Below are 18,505 nucleotides of genomic sequence, written 5' to 3'. Positions count from 1 at the left end.
CCCTGCAGTGGAGTACTGTGCAAAACGAGCAACTGTCTCTAACCTAGCTATCTACTGGAGCAGGTGTAAATCCCCATGACAGACATAAATATACATTCCCTTTCTGAAATGGGGAACGCACATATATCTTTCCACCTCACCCTAATCTCACATACAACATGCCCAGACGACACCCTTCTCCATATGCACATATTTGACTTTTGGACATGTATCGTCCAAAACATGAATCAACATCACAAAAACTGAGAAAATGACGTATTTTTGCTTTCAGAAATAATGTTTCAGTGGGTCCTATGATTTTCTAAAACCTCCTACATAGATAACTAACTTGTATTTTATATAAGTGAACGTCAGTAATCATATTGGGGAGTATAGCTGTATTAAGTTTCCAAGTTTAGCCATATCTGATATGAAGGTAATTCATTGGAATCATTCTGATAAGGAACAAAGACAGATGGAAATGGGAAATGTTCTCCTGCCCAGGTTTTTGAGCAATTACTGTTCTCCTCCTGCACACAAATCCATCCACTATCACCTCTCTCCAGGAAGAAAAGATGACATTTTTAAACATCTAAACAAAAAAACAATTGCAGAAAACCTACTTTTCATTTGACTTAAAAAGCATTTCTGCATTAACTGTACTTATTGTAGTGTACTTAAATTTCTAACATTTTAAAACCTCCAACAGTATGCCAAATTTATGATCAAAATTATTATTGGTAGCAAATTGGAAAACCTAAATCAAAGGGCAACTACATTTATGGGGAAATTCTCTGAATGGCATCTAAACTTAACCCTGCACCCAACTTTTGGCGTGGAAATGCGTTTTAACAGATGCAAGGTGCCAAAATGTGGCTGAAATGGCAGAGCGGCGTGGAAAAACACGTATGTGCCCATTTATAGGATAACGCCTAAATGTATCCACGTGCGACTGCAAAGGAGGCATTTCCATGGAAACATAAGAATATAAGTGTTGCCATAATGGGACAGGCCGAAGCTCCATCAAACCCAGTATCCTGTTTCCAGCAGTGGCCAATCCAGGTTACAAGTACTTGGCAAGATCCCAGAGCAGTAAAACAGATTTTATGTTGCTTATCCTAGAAATAAGCAGTGGATTTTCCCCAAGTCCATTTTTAATAATGACTTATGACTTTTCTTTTAGGAAGGTATCCAAATCTTTTTTTTTTTAAACCCTGCTAAGCTAACTGCTTTTACCAAATTGTCTGACAACGAATTCCACAGTTTAATTACATGGGCGAGTCAGGGGTATTCTGGGAAACTGCGCGCAGCATTATGGAATATCCCAGATGCACATCCAACTTGTATGCCAGGATTTACGCCTGGTTTTAGTTAGCGTAACTCCTCGTGCCCAAAGTTGAGTGTGGAATTTTGCGACCAACACTATTCTATAAAGAGCACTCATCCCGGAGCACTTAACACCAATTTTTTTCGACACCCATATTTAGGTACCTTTTACTGAATCCGGCCCTTACTGCCTATCTAAAAAGGCTCGCAAGTTATTAAGTTTTAACTAGTTGTTAAAACATGTAATCTGCTCACAAACATTTAGATGTGGAACACAGAAATCTACGTCCAATTGATTGTGGCTACCATTTAAAAGCAGAAATCGAAGAAGCTTATTTTTATGCAAGTGGAAGAGTCTTCTAACAAAGAATAAACTCCCTTAACGAAATCCTGACACAAATCACAAATTGTGTTTACGTTATGGTATCGGTGAAAACGTACCCTTCTGGGAGCAGCAAATATCTAATTTGTAAGAAGGTCTAAAGACTGCAATTCCCAGAACTCTCAATTCTGGTTGGGTGTGGAGTGTTCTCGCACACGTTGTAATTATATGAGTCATATCAAGTTCACGAGCCAGATTCCAGGAACTCTACTGAGATGACTTAATCTAATGGGTCGGTAATGTCATTAGAAAGACAGAAGCACAAAAAATATAAATCCTCTGTTCCACCAGATTTATAGACTTTCTAAGCAGCCCTGAAAACTTAAGTTTATTACTGTATTACTATTATTACTACAGCCTATACTTTCAACTGCTAAATCTTTCCAATGGAAAACATTTTTAAAGTTCAAATTAGACTATTATTTTTCTTTTACAACCTGAAACGTAGCATTTGGAGGGGCTTCGATTGGCCTCTTAGAAAAATAATACACTGCTCTGAACCAGTATCAACACACCATGGACCGACACGCAGCGCCCACAGCTAGTAAAATGTGCAATTCAATTACCTACACCGCTAGCAAATTTCTAGGTCTCAACATGCCGGGTCGGAAGGGTCAGCATTCTGATGATCTACCCACAAGGGAGGCAAAACTAGATGAAGGAATTAGAGCATCCTTCAATCAGAGTCAACACACAAAGCTGCTATAAAATGATTAGAGCCGTCGGACGTTTACCATAGCAAAATCTCCAGCGGTGTGAATGCCTACAATCTCCTCTTATACGAAACTGTGTAAGTGGGTAAAAGCATTTTGTATACAGGCTTTACTGATTTTCCAGCTGAAGCCAACATGATCCCGAATGTGCCTTTCCAAATGTTCCAAACCAAACCTAAATATGGCATTAGCTTTTGAGTCCCAGCAGCCTGACTAAAAATTTCCATTCCGAGCAGAAATGAGTATTCCGTATCGAGCATTCAAAAAAATGTAACCATATATTTTAAGAACTTGCCTTGCATTTTACTTCACGCCAGACAGAAATGGCTCCTAAAACAGTATACACATCCATTTAACTGACCTCATTTCTTCCTACATCTTAACCATCTTCATATTCAATTTAATTAAAGGTTCCTTGCTGCTTCTCAGCACTTCCTGGCTTCTGCAGATTGCATTTTTCACCGGGGACAACATCTTCATGCACACCATAATCAAGGGCAGAACAAGGGATAAGCATGCCTCTCAGCCTCCCTATAACTCTTTTAAGGGGAATCGAAAATATGTTAAGTTAGTGTACAAATAAGTTGTAGGAAAACATTTTTTTATTAGACAGACATGAAAATGTATCACTTGTGACTTCTTTGTTGACCGAAGAAAGCAATTTTTATGCTTACCCTAATACAAATGAAACAGTCCATGCTATGCATGCAAGCATATTTAAGTAATTACACAGCACGGCTACCCAAAGCTGCCCTGGTGATCCCGTGGCTTGTCAGGTTTTCAGGATATCCACAGTGAGCATGCGTGATATAAATTTCCATGCACTAGAATGTCAGTATATGTTTGTTTATCTCATGGATGTTTATTGTGGATAGCCTGAAAACTCAGCTGGTCGCGCCATGTCAGGGGCACTAAAATTGGCAGTTACACGCATAACCATGCTCTGTGCTATTCGACAAGATCATACCTGCTATATAGCACGTAATTGCAAGGGGAGTGTATATGTGGGTGGAGCATAGACAGGCTATGAGCGTGTCTACAACTTACATGCAAAGGTCTAAATTCTATAAATGGCACTTTAAAAAAATCAACCCTGAAAAAAATAGCGCTCAGTGTTATTCTATAAACGGCGCATACAGTTACGAGCCATTAATAAGTACATAAGTATTGCCATTCTGGGAAAGACCGAAGGTCCATCGAGCCCAGCATCCTGTTTCCAACAGTGGCCAATCCAGGTCACAAATACCTGGCAGAAACCTAAACAATAGCAACATTCCATGTAGAACCCCAAAGAGTAGCAACATTCCATTCAGATTCTCGAATAGTAGCAACATTCCATGTAGAACTCCAAAGATTAGCAAGATTCCATTCAGAATCTCAAATAGTAGCATAAGTACATAAGTATTGCCATACTGGGAAAGACCAAAGGTCCATCGAGCCCAGCATCCTGTTTCCAACAGTGGCCGATCCAGGTCACAAATACCCGGCAAGATCCCAAAAACGTACAAAACATTTTATCCCAGAAATAGTGGATTTTCCCCAAGTTCATTTAAATAAGTACTACTACTACTATTTAGCATTTCTATAGCGCTACAAGGCATACGCAGCGCTGCACAAACATAGAAGAAAGACAGTCCCTGCTCAAAGAGCTTACAATCTAATAGACAAAAAATAAATAAAGTAAGCAAATCAAATCGATTAATGAGAACGGGAAGGAAGAGAGGAGGGTAGGTGGAGGCGAGTGGTTACAAGTGGTTACGAGTCAAAAGCAATGTTAAAGAGGTGGGCTTTCAGTCTAGATTTAAAGGTGGCCAAGGATGGGGCAAGACGTAGGGGCTCAGGAAGTTTATTCCAGGAGTAGGGTGCAGCGAGACAGAAGGCGCGAAGTCTGGAGTTGGCAGTAGTGGAGAAGGGAACAGATAAGAAGTACATAAGTATTGCCATAGCAGAAACTGCGACATCATTTTAAGCATGACCATTTACACCAGCAAAGCCTTGGTGTAAAACCCCTCCCCTAAACTTGGCGTGGATTCCCCTTATTCTATAACAGTGTGCATAAATTAAAGGAACGCCCCCCCCCCTCGATCCACTCGTGACCCTCCTACGGCCACACCCCTTTTTGGAGCCGCGTGGATCCCGCGCCTAAATTTACACGTGTAAATTTCAATTAAATCCAACTAGCACCAATAATTTGCTTGTTAAAATCTCAATTATCAGTGCTAATTGGCTCGTTATTCAATTAAATTGCGTGCACAAATTAGGCACGTGCCCAAATGTGTGTAATTTTTGGCGACTTTTATATTATTCGGGGGATAACTTATAGAATTCCATAAATTATGGGTTTTGCATGATGCACTTAAGCATGCCCATTTTATTCCTGCCATTGACCTGGTGTAAATGGACGTAACTAAATTTTGATGCACCAACTTGGGTTTTTGTTAGTATTCCATACCTGCATCTTGGCACACCGATGTCATTACAGAATTGGCACGCAATGCACAGCATCAATGCACCCAAATACAGGTGCCAGGTTATAAAATTGCCTCCATGTCTTCAACGCAAGTTTTTCTCAGCAAATTGCCTTATTTCAAAGACAAACTTTTCAGCTGTATTTATCTTCATAGTTTTATTCAATGGTTTATACATTTTTTTTTCAAAAAAAAATTTCTGACAGATTAAATCAGTATTTCCAACTATAAAACATTGAAGTCAGGACACTTATCTGAAATTTGAAGTTTCTCATTGGTACGCTCAAATTTCAGATAAGTCTCCTGACTTCGATGTCTTATAGCTGGAAATATTGATTTAATCTATATCAGAAACATTTTTTGAAAAAAAAATATAAAAAAACTGAATAAAATTATGAAGATAAATACATTGTAATTACAAGGAGGTTTTTTTTTTTTTTTAAGATAAATGAGGAAGCCAGCTCAACTGAAAAGTTCATCTCTGAAATAAGGCAATTTGCTGAGCTTCTGAAGTATCTTTCTTCCTTTTTTGAATAAGAAATTTGTTAAAGATATTCGGACTTAGTGCTGTAGAGAAAAACTTGCATTGATCGAATATTGGGAAATTCTCCTTATAACAAGTTTATTGCCAGTATATATTATTAATCTCCATAACTTCCTGAAGTATATATCCAAATCGGCTGGCTCCTTACTTATAAAACATATTTTAAAAGTTATACAAAGAGACATGATTGATAAATATGTTTATATATTTTATATTTGCACGATGCATAGATGTATTAGTCCTAGGATGGAATCTGACAGTAGCTAGTGGAATGTAGACTCATGTAGCTCCAGTGGTTAGAGTGTCCTGTGAGCGGGATGCAGTAAGGTGGATATGGTATGACACCGGAGAAAGGCATAAGGACAGCTGGCATTGAAAAGGACGGCAGTATGCAATCCTGCAGGAGTAGAGCGCAGACGAGAAAGCCACAGTGTGAGCAGGAAGAGTATCTAGGGAAAGGGAACTGGGACTTGACATGCTTCCTTTCGGAGGTTCTTGCAGCTACATTCAAAGCGGTTTACATATATTCAGGCACTTATTTTTGTACCAGGGGCAATGGAGGGTTAAGTGACTTGCCCAGAGTCACACGGAGCTGCAGTGGGAATTGAACTCAGTTCCCCAGGATCAAAGTCCACTCAAATAACCACTAGGCTAGTCCTCCACTAGCAACATTCCATGTAGAAGCTTGCCCTAGCAGATCAGCAGTGCGGCCACGCAGGCTTCTGACACTCACAGAAACAGAAGCCTGCGCGGCCGCACTGCTGATCTGCAAAGGCGGGCTTCTGTTTCTGTGAGTCTGACGTCCTCCACGTACGTGAAGGACGTCAGACTCACAGAAACAGAAGCCTGCGTGGCCGCGTTGCTGATCTGCAAGGGCAGGCTTCTACATGGAATGTTGCTAGTGGAATAGCAACATTCCATGCAGAATCTCAAATAGTAGCAACAGAATCGCAATGGTAGCAACATTCAATCTAGAATCTCCAATAGTAGCAACATTCCATTTAGAATCTCAAATAGGGAAAGGGAAATGGGACTTGATATACTGCCTTTCTGAGGTTTTTGCAACTACATTCAAAGCGGTTTACATATATTCAGGCACTTATTTTTGTACCAGGGGCAATGGAGGGTTAAGTGATTTGCCCAGAGTCACACGGAGCTGCAGTGGGAATTGAACTCAGTTCCCCAGGATCAAAGTCCACTCAAATAACCACTAGGCTAGTCCTCCACTAGCAACATTCCATGTAGAAGCCTGCCCTAGCAGATCAGCAGTGCGGCCACGCAGGCGTCTGTTTATGTGAGTCTGACACTCACAGAAACAGAAGCCTGCGCGGCCGCACTGCTGATCTGCAAAGGCGGGCTTCTGTTTCTGTGAGTCTGACGTCCTCCACGTACGTGAAGGACGTCAGACTCACAGAAACAGAAGCCTGCGTAGCCGCGTTGCTGATCTGCTAGGGCAAGCTTCTACATGGAATGTTGCTAGTGGAATAGCAACATTCCATGTAGAATCTCAAATAGTAGCAACAGAATCTCAATGGTAGCAACATTCAATCTAGAATCTCCAATAGTAGCAACATTCCATTTAGAATCTCAAATAGGGAAACGGAAATGGGACTTGATATACTGCCTTTCTGAGGTTTTTGCAACTACATTCAAAGCAGTTTACATATATTCAGGTACTTATTTTGTACCAGGGGCGATGGAGGGTTAAGTGATTTGCCCAGAGTTACAAGGAGCTGCAGTGGGAATCAAACTCAGTTCCCCAGGATCAAAGTCCACTGCACTAACCACTAGGCTACTCCTCCACTCCATCTACCAAAATGAACTTGGAAAAGGAGGTAACTATTGCGTCAGCTGTGAAATGAGGGGGAAGAGAGGGAGCAAGGAGGCCAGAAGTGTCCACTGAATCTTCAATAGATGACAGCAAGTATCTATAAACATTCAGGGGGATCTTTTACTAAAGATTAGCTCAAGTTATCTGCAGCAGGGCACAGAGGAATAAAATGGGACCTGCTGCAGACAACTCGAGCTAACCTGTAGTAAAAGACACCCTCAATTTCGAGACCAGATAGACAGCTAAAATGTTGCACATTAAGAGGGGTAGTTTTATAGGGCCTGATATTCAGTCTGAGGCGGTCAGAGGTTTTTAAGTCGCTGACAGCTAAGGGCTGAATTAAGCCAGGATAGTGAAAGCTGGGCCATGTGCAGGCGGTCACCTGGAATTTAACAAGGTACTGGTTGATAATCAAAATGCTTCCCAGTTAGCTTGGCAGATTAAGTTAGAAGAGTCTTATGCACAAACTGGTTAAGTGCCGGCTCCACCCAACTCAGCCTCCAGACCGCCCTGGCACTAACCAGATAGTCTTACAGCAGTCACAGGCAATATTCAGTGGCAATAACTGCTTATGTACTGCTGAATATCGGTGGATGGCCAGAACAATAGGGTTTACCCAGCAGAAGCCTGTCCTACACAGTTAAACCCTTTCCAATATCAGGGCCCATAATATTTACAGGTATAAAATTGTGCTGTGCATCAGCATTCCCAGGGGAAAAAGAGGAACGGGTTGTTCTGTACATATGTATTTTTATACTTTCTTAGAAGCAGATGTAATTTTGTGTTACAGCGGGGCTGTCCAACCTCGGTCCTCGAGGGCCAGGTTTTCTGGATTTCCCCAATGAATATGAACTGCCTCCATTGTATGCAAATAGATCTCATGCATAATCATAGTGGAAATCTTGAAAACCTGACCTGGCGAGGGCCAGGGTTGGATACCCCTGTGATAGAGCATTTGTATGCTAGTTCTGAGAACTTCTTTTATAATACTGCGTAGCTGCCCATGATGCCTTTATGCATAAAAATAGATATGCCTTTTTTTCAACTTTTCACAAAGGTGTACCCTGTTACAAACTTACATAATCAAAAGGTTACTAAAAAATAACCAAATATTTTATTTCAAGTGGGGCAGGGATCATGGAAGCACACTGGATGGGTTATATAAATACACACATCATATATATATATATATATATATATATATATATATATATATATATATATATATATACATACATACATATACACACACATACACACACACACACAGGAAAACAATTGAATACAGGGCCAAAACAGTGCAGGGGCCTTCAAACTGTAAGATCATATTTTTAAAAATATATAACAGAAGTGGCAAATGAAGATGCCCCTTTACCTGCAAAATCTGATTTCAAAGTGCAATAAATGAGATTCATAAATACAAGTGCCATGAATGCAATATAATTAATCACAGAGTGAGAAGTATTCTTATGATTTGCCAAAACACTTAAACCAAAGGGCAACAGAATTAAATTCTTCATAGCCTTTCTAAATGCTAAGGTTGGTAACAACAAAAGCATAATCTTATCACTTGAGAACAAAGCTCAATTTATTTACATGTGATGGGGGACCAGAGCGAATGAGGTACTGAGACCCCTCCACGTGCCTCTCAACAAGCCTTTATAATGTGTACACAGAAATAAAATGATGGAAGGTTAACTTTTGCAAAATTAAATAAAATTAGACAATAATGCAGCATTAAGAGGTAAAGAAATTAAACATATATTCATATTACAGTACTCGTACTTCAAGTGCTTGCTTCTCAGTTCCGATACTCCGATTGTTACTGTGAGCAGAGTTCTAAATAATTATGTAAATGACTAAACAAAGGACTTTTCTCTGATCCACCATGCTGCCCTCTGAAACTTAGTATCATTAAGAACGTAAATAGCAAAATTAAGGTTCTAAGAAGATAATACATCCCATTATTGCATCATTTCAAATGGATAACTCATTTCCTCTTCGATTAATGCAAAGCGTTTCGAATGTTTGTGCCTGATTTTTCCTTCCTCCAATCTTTTACTTTCTAGATGACTAGTTCAAAACAATGTTTCCCCTCTTTTTCTACATAAATCTGAAGGGCAGAGACACTTTCAGTACAAATGAGATTAAAAATATTAGCCATAAGAGCAGGAAGATACTATTCCCTGGTCTCTTGTAATAAACCCTTAAACTCTCTCTATAGATGCACATGACTACAAACAGAAAGACAACCGTATAAAATTAGACAAGTACCACAATGATACCAGTGAGAACAGAAACATGTTAAGGTTTCAACTTCATAAAGGCGTCTTGCTATTCCAGTGGCCAACAGGCAAAAATAGTGAGCATACATTTCAAATATACTAGACCAGTACCATGGTATAGCCCATGTTTTATATATGAAAATGTTTAAGCCCGGAAAAATCTTCAGTTTTTAGTTACATAGTATCTGCAAATCACAGAAGGCCCATTATTGATTATTATGAATCTCTAGAGTGGTAGGAATATCGTTTACTACATTTAACACCAATACACTACAATTACAGCAATACTGACTTGCTACAGATAATGCACACACGGCATGCACATTTTGCATATGGGAGGGGGGCAGGAAGTGCTATGTTCGTTAAATTGGGGTTGGCAAACATTCATAAATCCGGCCTATCAAATGGAAGGTAACCATGTTTTCTGATGCTCCGTATAAGATATGATTCCATAACTTCCCCACCCCAGAAAACCCCTTTAATGGCAAAAAAAAAACCCCAAACAAACCCTACTGCATTGCAGCAGTTACCAGGGCCTTATAATATAGTTTATGTCAAGGTGTTTTGCCTACAAAATATGTACATTTTAGTATGTCCAGGCAATGTATATACTACATAGTCTGGAGGCCATTAGATTTCCACTGGAAACAAATGAATATATTAATAGACAAATATTTCCACCTAAAATCAATTCTAAGCAACATTGTTTTCATTGGCATTTTTACCTGAAATGCACTCAAAAAAGGTGCTGTGAATGCAATTACAAGCTTACAGGAGAGAATCACCTGCACATGCATATAATAATCGACAATAGGGACATGTACAAGACATGCAGAAATTAGAAGGAAGAGAAAAATCCTCCCATCAAACTACAGAACGCAAATGAAGATATTCTGTTAAGTAAAAGCAAAACTAAATAATAAAGTTAGGAATTTTCCAGGTTTTCTGGATTTCTGGTTATTCTGTATCACCATCAATATCCTGTACAGCAACCAATTACTGAAGTGTACCATGACAAATAGCAAACAGACTCAACCTGGAAGAATTAAAAACAAAACAAAACAAACACACACACACACAGAGGGCAGAAAATGTCAGCTGGATGAAACAATGCCTAAATTTGCATCTGTTGAAAAGGATAAACAGAATGATTTCAAGCGTCACAAAAACATTTCAGCTATATATCATTAGAATTTCCACCGGACCTAAGTTTTAACTGATTTTGATGAGTTTGGTCTAATTGTAATTAAAATATGAGGAAACACTGTCTACACTTCCAAAAGCATTGACTGCAAAATAAATAAATAAATAGACCAATAAACCTCATTAAGTTAGGAAGATCTTTAGCTAAGAATTGGGGGAGGGGGGGAAGGGGGGGAGGAAGGAATGTCAAAAAGAATATTCTAACCAGATAGAGAATGGTTAACAAAATGAAAAGAAAGTATTTGGACAGAACAGAAGTGAGAAATTATTTATAAAAATTCATATTCTACTAACATACATCAAATACAATAGTCTAAGCCTCAATCTGTTTTAATGAAGAAAACTATTCAGGCTTTCAGTTTCCAACTATTTCAGAATAGGCTACTAGGGAGTTAAAAGGTTGTCACTGCGTATGTGTGCCTTTATTTCACATATATCAAAGATGAAATTTCAAAAAACCATCTAGATTTAAAATATGCTACCACAAAAAAAATATGAAAGGGAAAGGAAAGGACAAGAGACACATTCGTAACTTAACAATGAATATTTTATTTTTGATTAAAAGTTACTAGAGGTAGTCAAGAAATTCCCAAAGCCAAGTAATAAACTCTACCCTCATAGATTAAAAAAAAAAAAATAACCAGTTTTAAAATGGAAATGAGTCAACTTTATGTAGGAAGCCGCAGCTTTGTGCCTTTAGGTTTTTGAGTGTATGATTTTTAGACATGCACCTTCTTTAATTCCTCCCGGAACCAAATGGAGCACTGGCTCGTTTGCAGAAAAGGTCACACACCATTGAGACAAAGCTCAAAATGTTAAATAGCTTTAATTCTTAAATGTACACCAGCCCCGACCAGATGGTCCGCAAACACCAGCAATTTCCATTTCAGATGCACATTCAAGCTCGATGGACATCTCCCTGACAGAAAGCCACTTACTGGGTCCCTTGCCTTTTCTTGAAATATTGAATGTTATCAAACGAATCACTGGCTATCATCCCTGGGCATTTGGAAAAAGGGCTCGCCCATCACTTTTTGATGAAAACATGCACTTTAACTAGGCTGCATGTTTTGTTTTAAAATGCTAGTGGTTCTCGAATCCAATTTTTAACAAAGCCCAACTTATCTCTGTTCTAGGATATTCAGGATAAATATTTATAATATAGAGTTTTTTTTGCATAAACGTATATCTGCATATTTCCATCACTCTAAAAACCACACCCACACGAGTTCGTAGAACTATTTGGAAAGCAAAAGCTTTTTTTTTTAATCATATGAAAGGCAGGTTACGTTTAAGCTTTTACAAAGGCTATTAAGAGCCAGCCTTAGCACTGTGTTCAAATGGAAAGTGGAAGTAGTGAGTGCAAGTAGGTAATGTATCTTGTTTTTAGAGGGGAAGAGGGTGGCTTCACTTTCTCTGAAGCCTACTCCTTCTTAAAAGTCACAAAATCTACCAAATACTCCCCCTCAGCTGATACTCTGACTCATATCGCTCTTGATTTCAAAATCCTTGCTTAGGGTAAATTCATTCTGCCTACTGTCCTCCTAATGACATTTGCTAGAAAAATTGTAAGCAATAATTTGCAAAAGCTATCAGCTGGTGGAGTTGACTGTGATACCTCTGTCAAGTTCATTTAGATAGATAGATAGATAGATAGATAGATAGATAGATAGATAGATAGATAGATAGATAGATAGATAGATAGATACTGCTTGACCTCTTGTGAGATTTTGCAACCACAATTTAAAAACAGAAAATGAATAGCAAAAATAGTAAACCCCCCCTTTTTTTTTAAATGTATTATTTTTTTTAAACCAGATATTGAACAGATGCTGAAATATAGATTTCTGGACATCACTGCAAACTCAAGCCAGAAATGTAATTACCAGCCATTTATAAAGAATAATTAAAGTTGTGACTGCCAAGATAATAGAGGTGGCCCCCTGTTTTTTCCACTGTTTGCAGTATTCCCATTTGATCGCCACCTGCTCCCCCGCTCAGCTCCCCCTATGCTCGTTTCCCCGGCAACCTTTTCATTGGCTTTTCCTCCCAGCTATCGCTTTCAGTTCGGCTGCTCAGTCTAATCTTATTTGTTTTACACCCATCAAAACGAGCAGCTAGACAAAGACAATCCTAGAAGAATCGGGGGGGGGGGGGGGTTACAGTCTTCTTTGATAGTTTTCATAGCAAAAATAAAACCTGTTCAAACACGTTCTTAAAACAAAAGTACGATCAGCAAAGATGGAACATTTTTTTCCCTAAGAGAATGCGCGCTCAATATTTCCGAACCGCGCCGAAATGCGAAGCGTTCACCGCTGCAGCAGGCAAAGCCGTTTTGTAAATAAAGTGGCAGAAAAGACACACCTAACTACTTTGTTTTTCTTTATCTAGGGAAATCGTAAACTGCTACTTGTGCATAAATCCGCCTTTGACTTCCTAGATTACATTAGCAGCCGTTCAAACAATGGGATTTTTTTATATACACTTGCAAAAAAAAATAAAAAAAACAAAACCCTGGATCCCCTGTTACACACTCGTGTAATTCAAATGAAAGATTACGAGGCATCAGCTGCCGGCTGATCTGACCGACATACAATCATGACACTACGACTGCCAGCGAATCCCATAAGCCTATACGTTCACAGGCGGAAGCGGTGTGTAAGTCCCGTTTCCAGACCTCGAAATGCTGGTGGTCACCAAAAAAAAAAAAAAAAAAAAGCACCTACAGTTCGGGATTTACGACTTAGCTGACGAATGACCTCCCCCCCTCCCCCACCAGAAGAAGAAAGAGAAATTAACAAAAATAATAATAATAATAAATAATAATAATAATAATCAATTCTAAGCAACACACGGACGTATAAAAAAAAAAGCCTGCAAAAAAAAAATCCCGACTTACCATTTTCAAGCCATTCCACTCCATCTGGAATTGTGAAGACGGACCCCTGACAGCCCCTCACAGTGTCAAAAGCAAAGAGGACGTTATGTAAAAGCTGACATTCCTTCTTACAGTACTGCTTTGCCCAACGATGCAACAAATCGACATATACTACGCGCTGCAAGACACACATAGCAAGCCTCCTCCTCTTTTTTATGAGGTCATGACAGGAAACTCTTTGAAATACAATATGCAGGCAGCATTTACTGAAGCTCACATAAATCACTCCTAGAATTACCATATCGACTACGCAGGCCACCAGGAAGAGAAATTGATGCTGATTTCAGTTTCTTGCCTTCATGTGTGTTTTCCAAAAGAAATATGAAGAATTGGAGGGGGGGAGGGGGGCATCAGTAAGGATGGGGTGAGGTGGGGGGGAGGAGAGCTTTCAGTGTAGCCAGAAACAGCTGCACCTTACAAAAAACCAACATCAGGGTTTTTTTCCCCCTTTTTTTTGGCTGTAGCCATGCTTATGAGCCAAGATGACAATGACCTTGCAATGACCAAGCTACTGTCTTTTATTAAAGGGATCTGCCTGCTCTGTACTCATTCCGGAGCCACGGTTACAATGAGCCTCTAAGACAATGACTAGGGACGCACAACACCTACAGTCACAAACCAATATGCAAACACAGTACACAGATACAAAGGTGGAGATATGGAGGGGGGGGGGGGGATTACGACCATTCACAGTTCTTTTAACCGATAGGATAGTCCAAACCTACTAATACCTACCATCACCATTCTTATTGGACAATATAAGGTGTCTTGCAAAGGCTTCTTCTTGTACGAGTTTATAAATATTTCAGGTTTGGTATTTTGTTGTTGTTGTATTGTGTTTTGTTTTGCTTTGTTTTTTAAGATCCACCAAAACAAACAAACAAAAAAAAAAAAGAGCACAAAGGATGCAGATGTTTGCTCAGCAAACGAATGACAAAATGCAAAAGTAAGTTCAAAGAAAGGAAAAAGAAAACGCAACGAGTTAAAGTCCCCCCCGAATCTTAGACGCAGATAAGAACTGTGAAACGGAGAGACCCTGCTTTCAGTTTCTCCGTTTTACATCCATTTATGGGGGCCCATCTGTCAGCTGAAGCCAGGATCCGATTGGCTGGAAGAACCAGAGGAGGCGTTGCAACATCAGGTGCTATTGAAATGAGATTCTGCCAGAGTGAAGATGTTAATGATTTCGTGACCTCTACAAGCAACAGAGAGAGAGTAGATTTCTGTGTCTAGTAATTAAGGACCCAGCTGAAGAAACAAAACATACAAGCATTCTGAACTTTAATTCCTCGAAAAGTACTGCAGTTGCTACAGGTCACATCCACAGTTTACAAACCTTTATTTTGGAGGGTGTCCCACCTTAGTCACGCCCCAGTAAACCCTGTCCTCTCACCTCTCTATAGTATGTGTTTGGCTTTGAAAATAAATCTATAGTATTTTCACTACCTGTCTTTCTTGGGTTACACTGCAAGATCTCTGCTTTAATCATCTACCTCTTCAAATATACTTTCACAGCAAGTTTTAAAAAGTCTGTATTTTTTTTTAATTTATTTTAATACAAGGGCAAAACATTTTTTATTTTGCACATGCAAATATGACTCCCCCCCCCCCCCCCCCCCGATTTGGTCTAACTTCCTAATATATATGCAGAGTGAGTTCTAAAAGACACACAGGGGAGATACAGCACCTCCTATCTGCCCAGCTATCATATATTTATTGTTTAAAACTGAATGAATTTGGTTTTTAAATTTAAATTATCTTCTTGCTTTCCAGATATTCTGCTTTAAATATATGTTGATCTCGTCCACTAACCTGGTGTTGAAGTAATTGTCCAATTTCAATAGTACAAACTTATAAATGTGAATAACCTTATTGCAATGCCATTATTTGGTGTTGGTATTTTCTCCTATCCTTAAGGCTTTCAGGGGAAACATTAAACAACAAAAAAAAAAGAAATAGATTTTGATCAAGTTTTTGCTCTAAACTGCAGCTAAGGTTGCTGCTTTCCTGCAGAATAGGTGCAGGCTTTGTTTACTTTTCATTTCATCCTGCATATCCAAACCCAAATCCCACAGCCATAGAAGCCAACTTTTCACAATGATTGGGGGGGGGGGGGGGTGCTGAAACCATCTCAAATTACTCATTCTTGGACAAAGTAAAGGGAGTTGCTCAGTATTGGGGGTGCTCAAGCGCCCACAGCACCCACAAAGCTGGCTCCTATGCCCACAGCACTGAAGTAGCATATTTCTAAGAAACACTTTTGAAGAAGCTAAAACTGATTTATTGGCAAAGCGCCTGGCTATAACAAAAAAAAAAACAAATAAACTAAACTATGTATCAACTAGTCCTATTTTCAGACTTCAAAAATAGTAGCTGTGCTGTTAAATTGACAGACAAGTTTTAACTTGAAATAAAAAAATTTTTAAAAATATGAAGAAATCAAACTAGTGAAACAGACAAATGCATAGTCATTTAGTTAAAATAAATGTAAGAAAAAAAAATCACTAGACGAATGAAAATTTAAACAAACAAAATGGTTATGTCAAGCACTTCAGCCATGTCCTGGTAGACTGAACACTCAACTCAAAACTGAATGTAAAAAGCATACAAAATGTGCATTTAATATTTTGAATAGAGTGTATATTTTATAATATAACTAAGACTGGGCTAGTTAATTTGGTGTATTACCTCAACTGAGTTTAAACAAAGAAAAGGTAAAACAGTTCATCCCCAAACACCAAAATATACACTTAAGACACTTTCGCTTTTACCTATTTTGTGACTGAAATAGCTTAACTGGCTAAAAATAGGGTTTTTACAAAAGCCCTTTGGAGGTAAATTTAAAAAAAAAAAAATCATAGTTTATGAAGAAATACAGAAGCACTCAATTACTTTTTACGTTATAGAAGATTCTGGTCTTTTCTGTCAAAAGGAATTTTAAAATATTTTCCCGAAATCACAATTAGTTTAGTACATTTATTAAAATGGCTAGCTCTTATTTCACAAGCTAAGAAATCAGACAGCTTAAAACCTTGATTCCCTATTCCAAAACCTATATTGAAGTGAACTTACAGAATTCAAAGACAAAAGCCTAGATGTCTTTAGTGAAGAGGCCTCTGAAGACAAAAGGCAGAATCCAATTGTTCGGGGGGGGGGGGGGGGGGGAGAGAGAAAATCAGCCTTACAGTATTTCCAATAGTACACCATTTATCTTTCAGCTTAAGATGCTGACCAGTACATCACAGCTGGGTGACAGATTCGTAAAACATCAAATGTAAAAATGTGGTATTTCTCTCAAGAGTCAGGCAGCAGGCTTTCAGAACAATGCGTTATTTCATTCAGTCCTCCATCTCCACTCACACAAAGAGAAACTTGCCCTGCAATAACTGAGCGAAAATGCCAGCATCAAATCACAGGATTTGGTTTTCTTTCCTTACCATAAATGAGCAGTGGCTTGACTCATTAATGGCAGCTTCTTTTTACAAAAAATACCCGATGTCATATCACTGAGCCCCTCTTCACCAGGCACACATCCCAAAGGTTGCGGGTATTTCGGCATCAGTAGCCACCAGCTAGCTCCCTCACTGGCAGCCCAGATGGGCTATACAAGAAGCCAATTCAGCGTTAATAACTACCCACTTTCTGTAGTTTAGAAGCCCCTTACATGTCATGATGTCCTAGGCAACAGCGGCAGGCTGAAACCACAAAGACAAGTCTGTTCTTCAAAAGCATCACAAAGAGAATAAAAGGGGGGGGGGGGGGGAACAGAATCACCATCACCTAATCTGAAGCACATAAGTCTATGCCATTACTTTTCGTAAAAATGAAGAGGAAAAAAAAAAAAAAACATGACAATGAACTGAATCCTTCACAAGAACATAATATTAAAAAAAAAAAAGATAGGGTGCTTTCTAGAAAAAAAAGTGACAAAATATTACCTCATTACTTAACAAAGCAGCATTAAGAGTCCTGCTGATTTCAAACATCTTGCCCCAGATTTCTGGCTCTCAAGACACAGAAAGAAAGGTTTGCAAGCAGCCCCCGTCTGCAAAGGGTTTTTTTTTTTCAATTTTACTTCATGCAGCAGAATAGTCAATATATTATTTCCCTGGAGTTCGCACATTAAAACATCTAGTCAGTCAGCTGCATTTTTCCTCTCTTCTCACAACGTAGCCTACTGTTACATGTACCACTCTCCTGCAAGATCATCCTGCCCAAAACATGGCTGTTTAAATTATTCTTTAAAGTGACAGTTCACTACACAACCACCAGGTGGGTAGCATACAGAAATGTAAAAAAAAAACAACATCTTAAAGTGATCTTTTGCTTAAAATAGCTTTTAGGTGTAAAATGTAGCAGTAGATGCATCTAAGCTGAAACAGGCAGGGTATATTTTTAGTGTGTTTTGTCACACATATTTCACCTTTCACCACAGAAGCAAGTTTGCCATTCAGCATGTGACGGAAAGGACTTTTCTTTGGTCAAGTTAAATAACATTTTACAAACAATTATTCACATGACTATATCTAGGGAATAACTATTGTTATAGCACATGTGAAAAACAAGAAAAAAAAATATTTTCTGGCACAAAACAAAATGAAATGCAATGAAATATCAATGATAACCAATTCCACCAGTCTAGACAACTGGGTTATGTTCCCCAACCAGCAGATAGAGAAAGAAGCACACTGGCACATCAGCGGTGCCATCAACAGTGAAGCATGTAACAGCCAATATATACTGTTGGTAAAGTAGATCTGAAATACAGGAGAAGTGACAAGATGCGGTAAAAGGCAGGCTTTTACCGCAAATTGATTTACCACAGGAGCCACCCGT

General features: G+C 38.9%; 1 protein-coding gene across 1 annotated transcript in view; it reads right to left on the bottom strand.

Moving 5' to 3' along the window:
- The window catches only part of ELAVL4 (ELAV like RNA binding protein 4), a 303,168-nt gene extending 285,995 nt beyond the window's left edge, over nucleotides 1-17,173 (bottom strand). Inside the window, 1 exon segment of the mRNA XM_030205825.1 lies at nucleotides 17,107-17,173. Coding sequence (XP_030061685.1) covers nucleotides 17,107-17,109 — 3 coding nt within the window. The 5' untranslated portion in view covers nucleotides 17,110-17,173.
- Nucleotides 17,174-18,505: the final 1,332 nt, after the last annotated feature.

This window comes from Microcaecilia unicolor, chromosome 6, assembly GCF_901765095.1.
Source record: "Microcaecilia unicolor chromosome 6, aMicUni1.1, whole genome shotgun sequence".
NCBI classification, from domain to species: Eukaryota; Metazoa; Chordata; class Amphibia; order Gymnophiona; family Siphonopidae; genus Microcaecilia; species Microcaecilia unicolor.
This window is presented reverse-complemented; position numbering and strand designations above follow the sequence as displayed.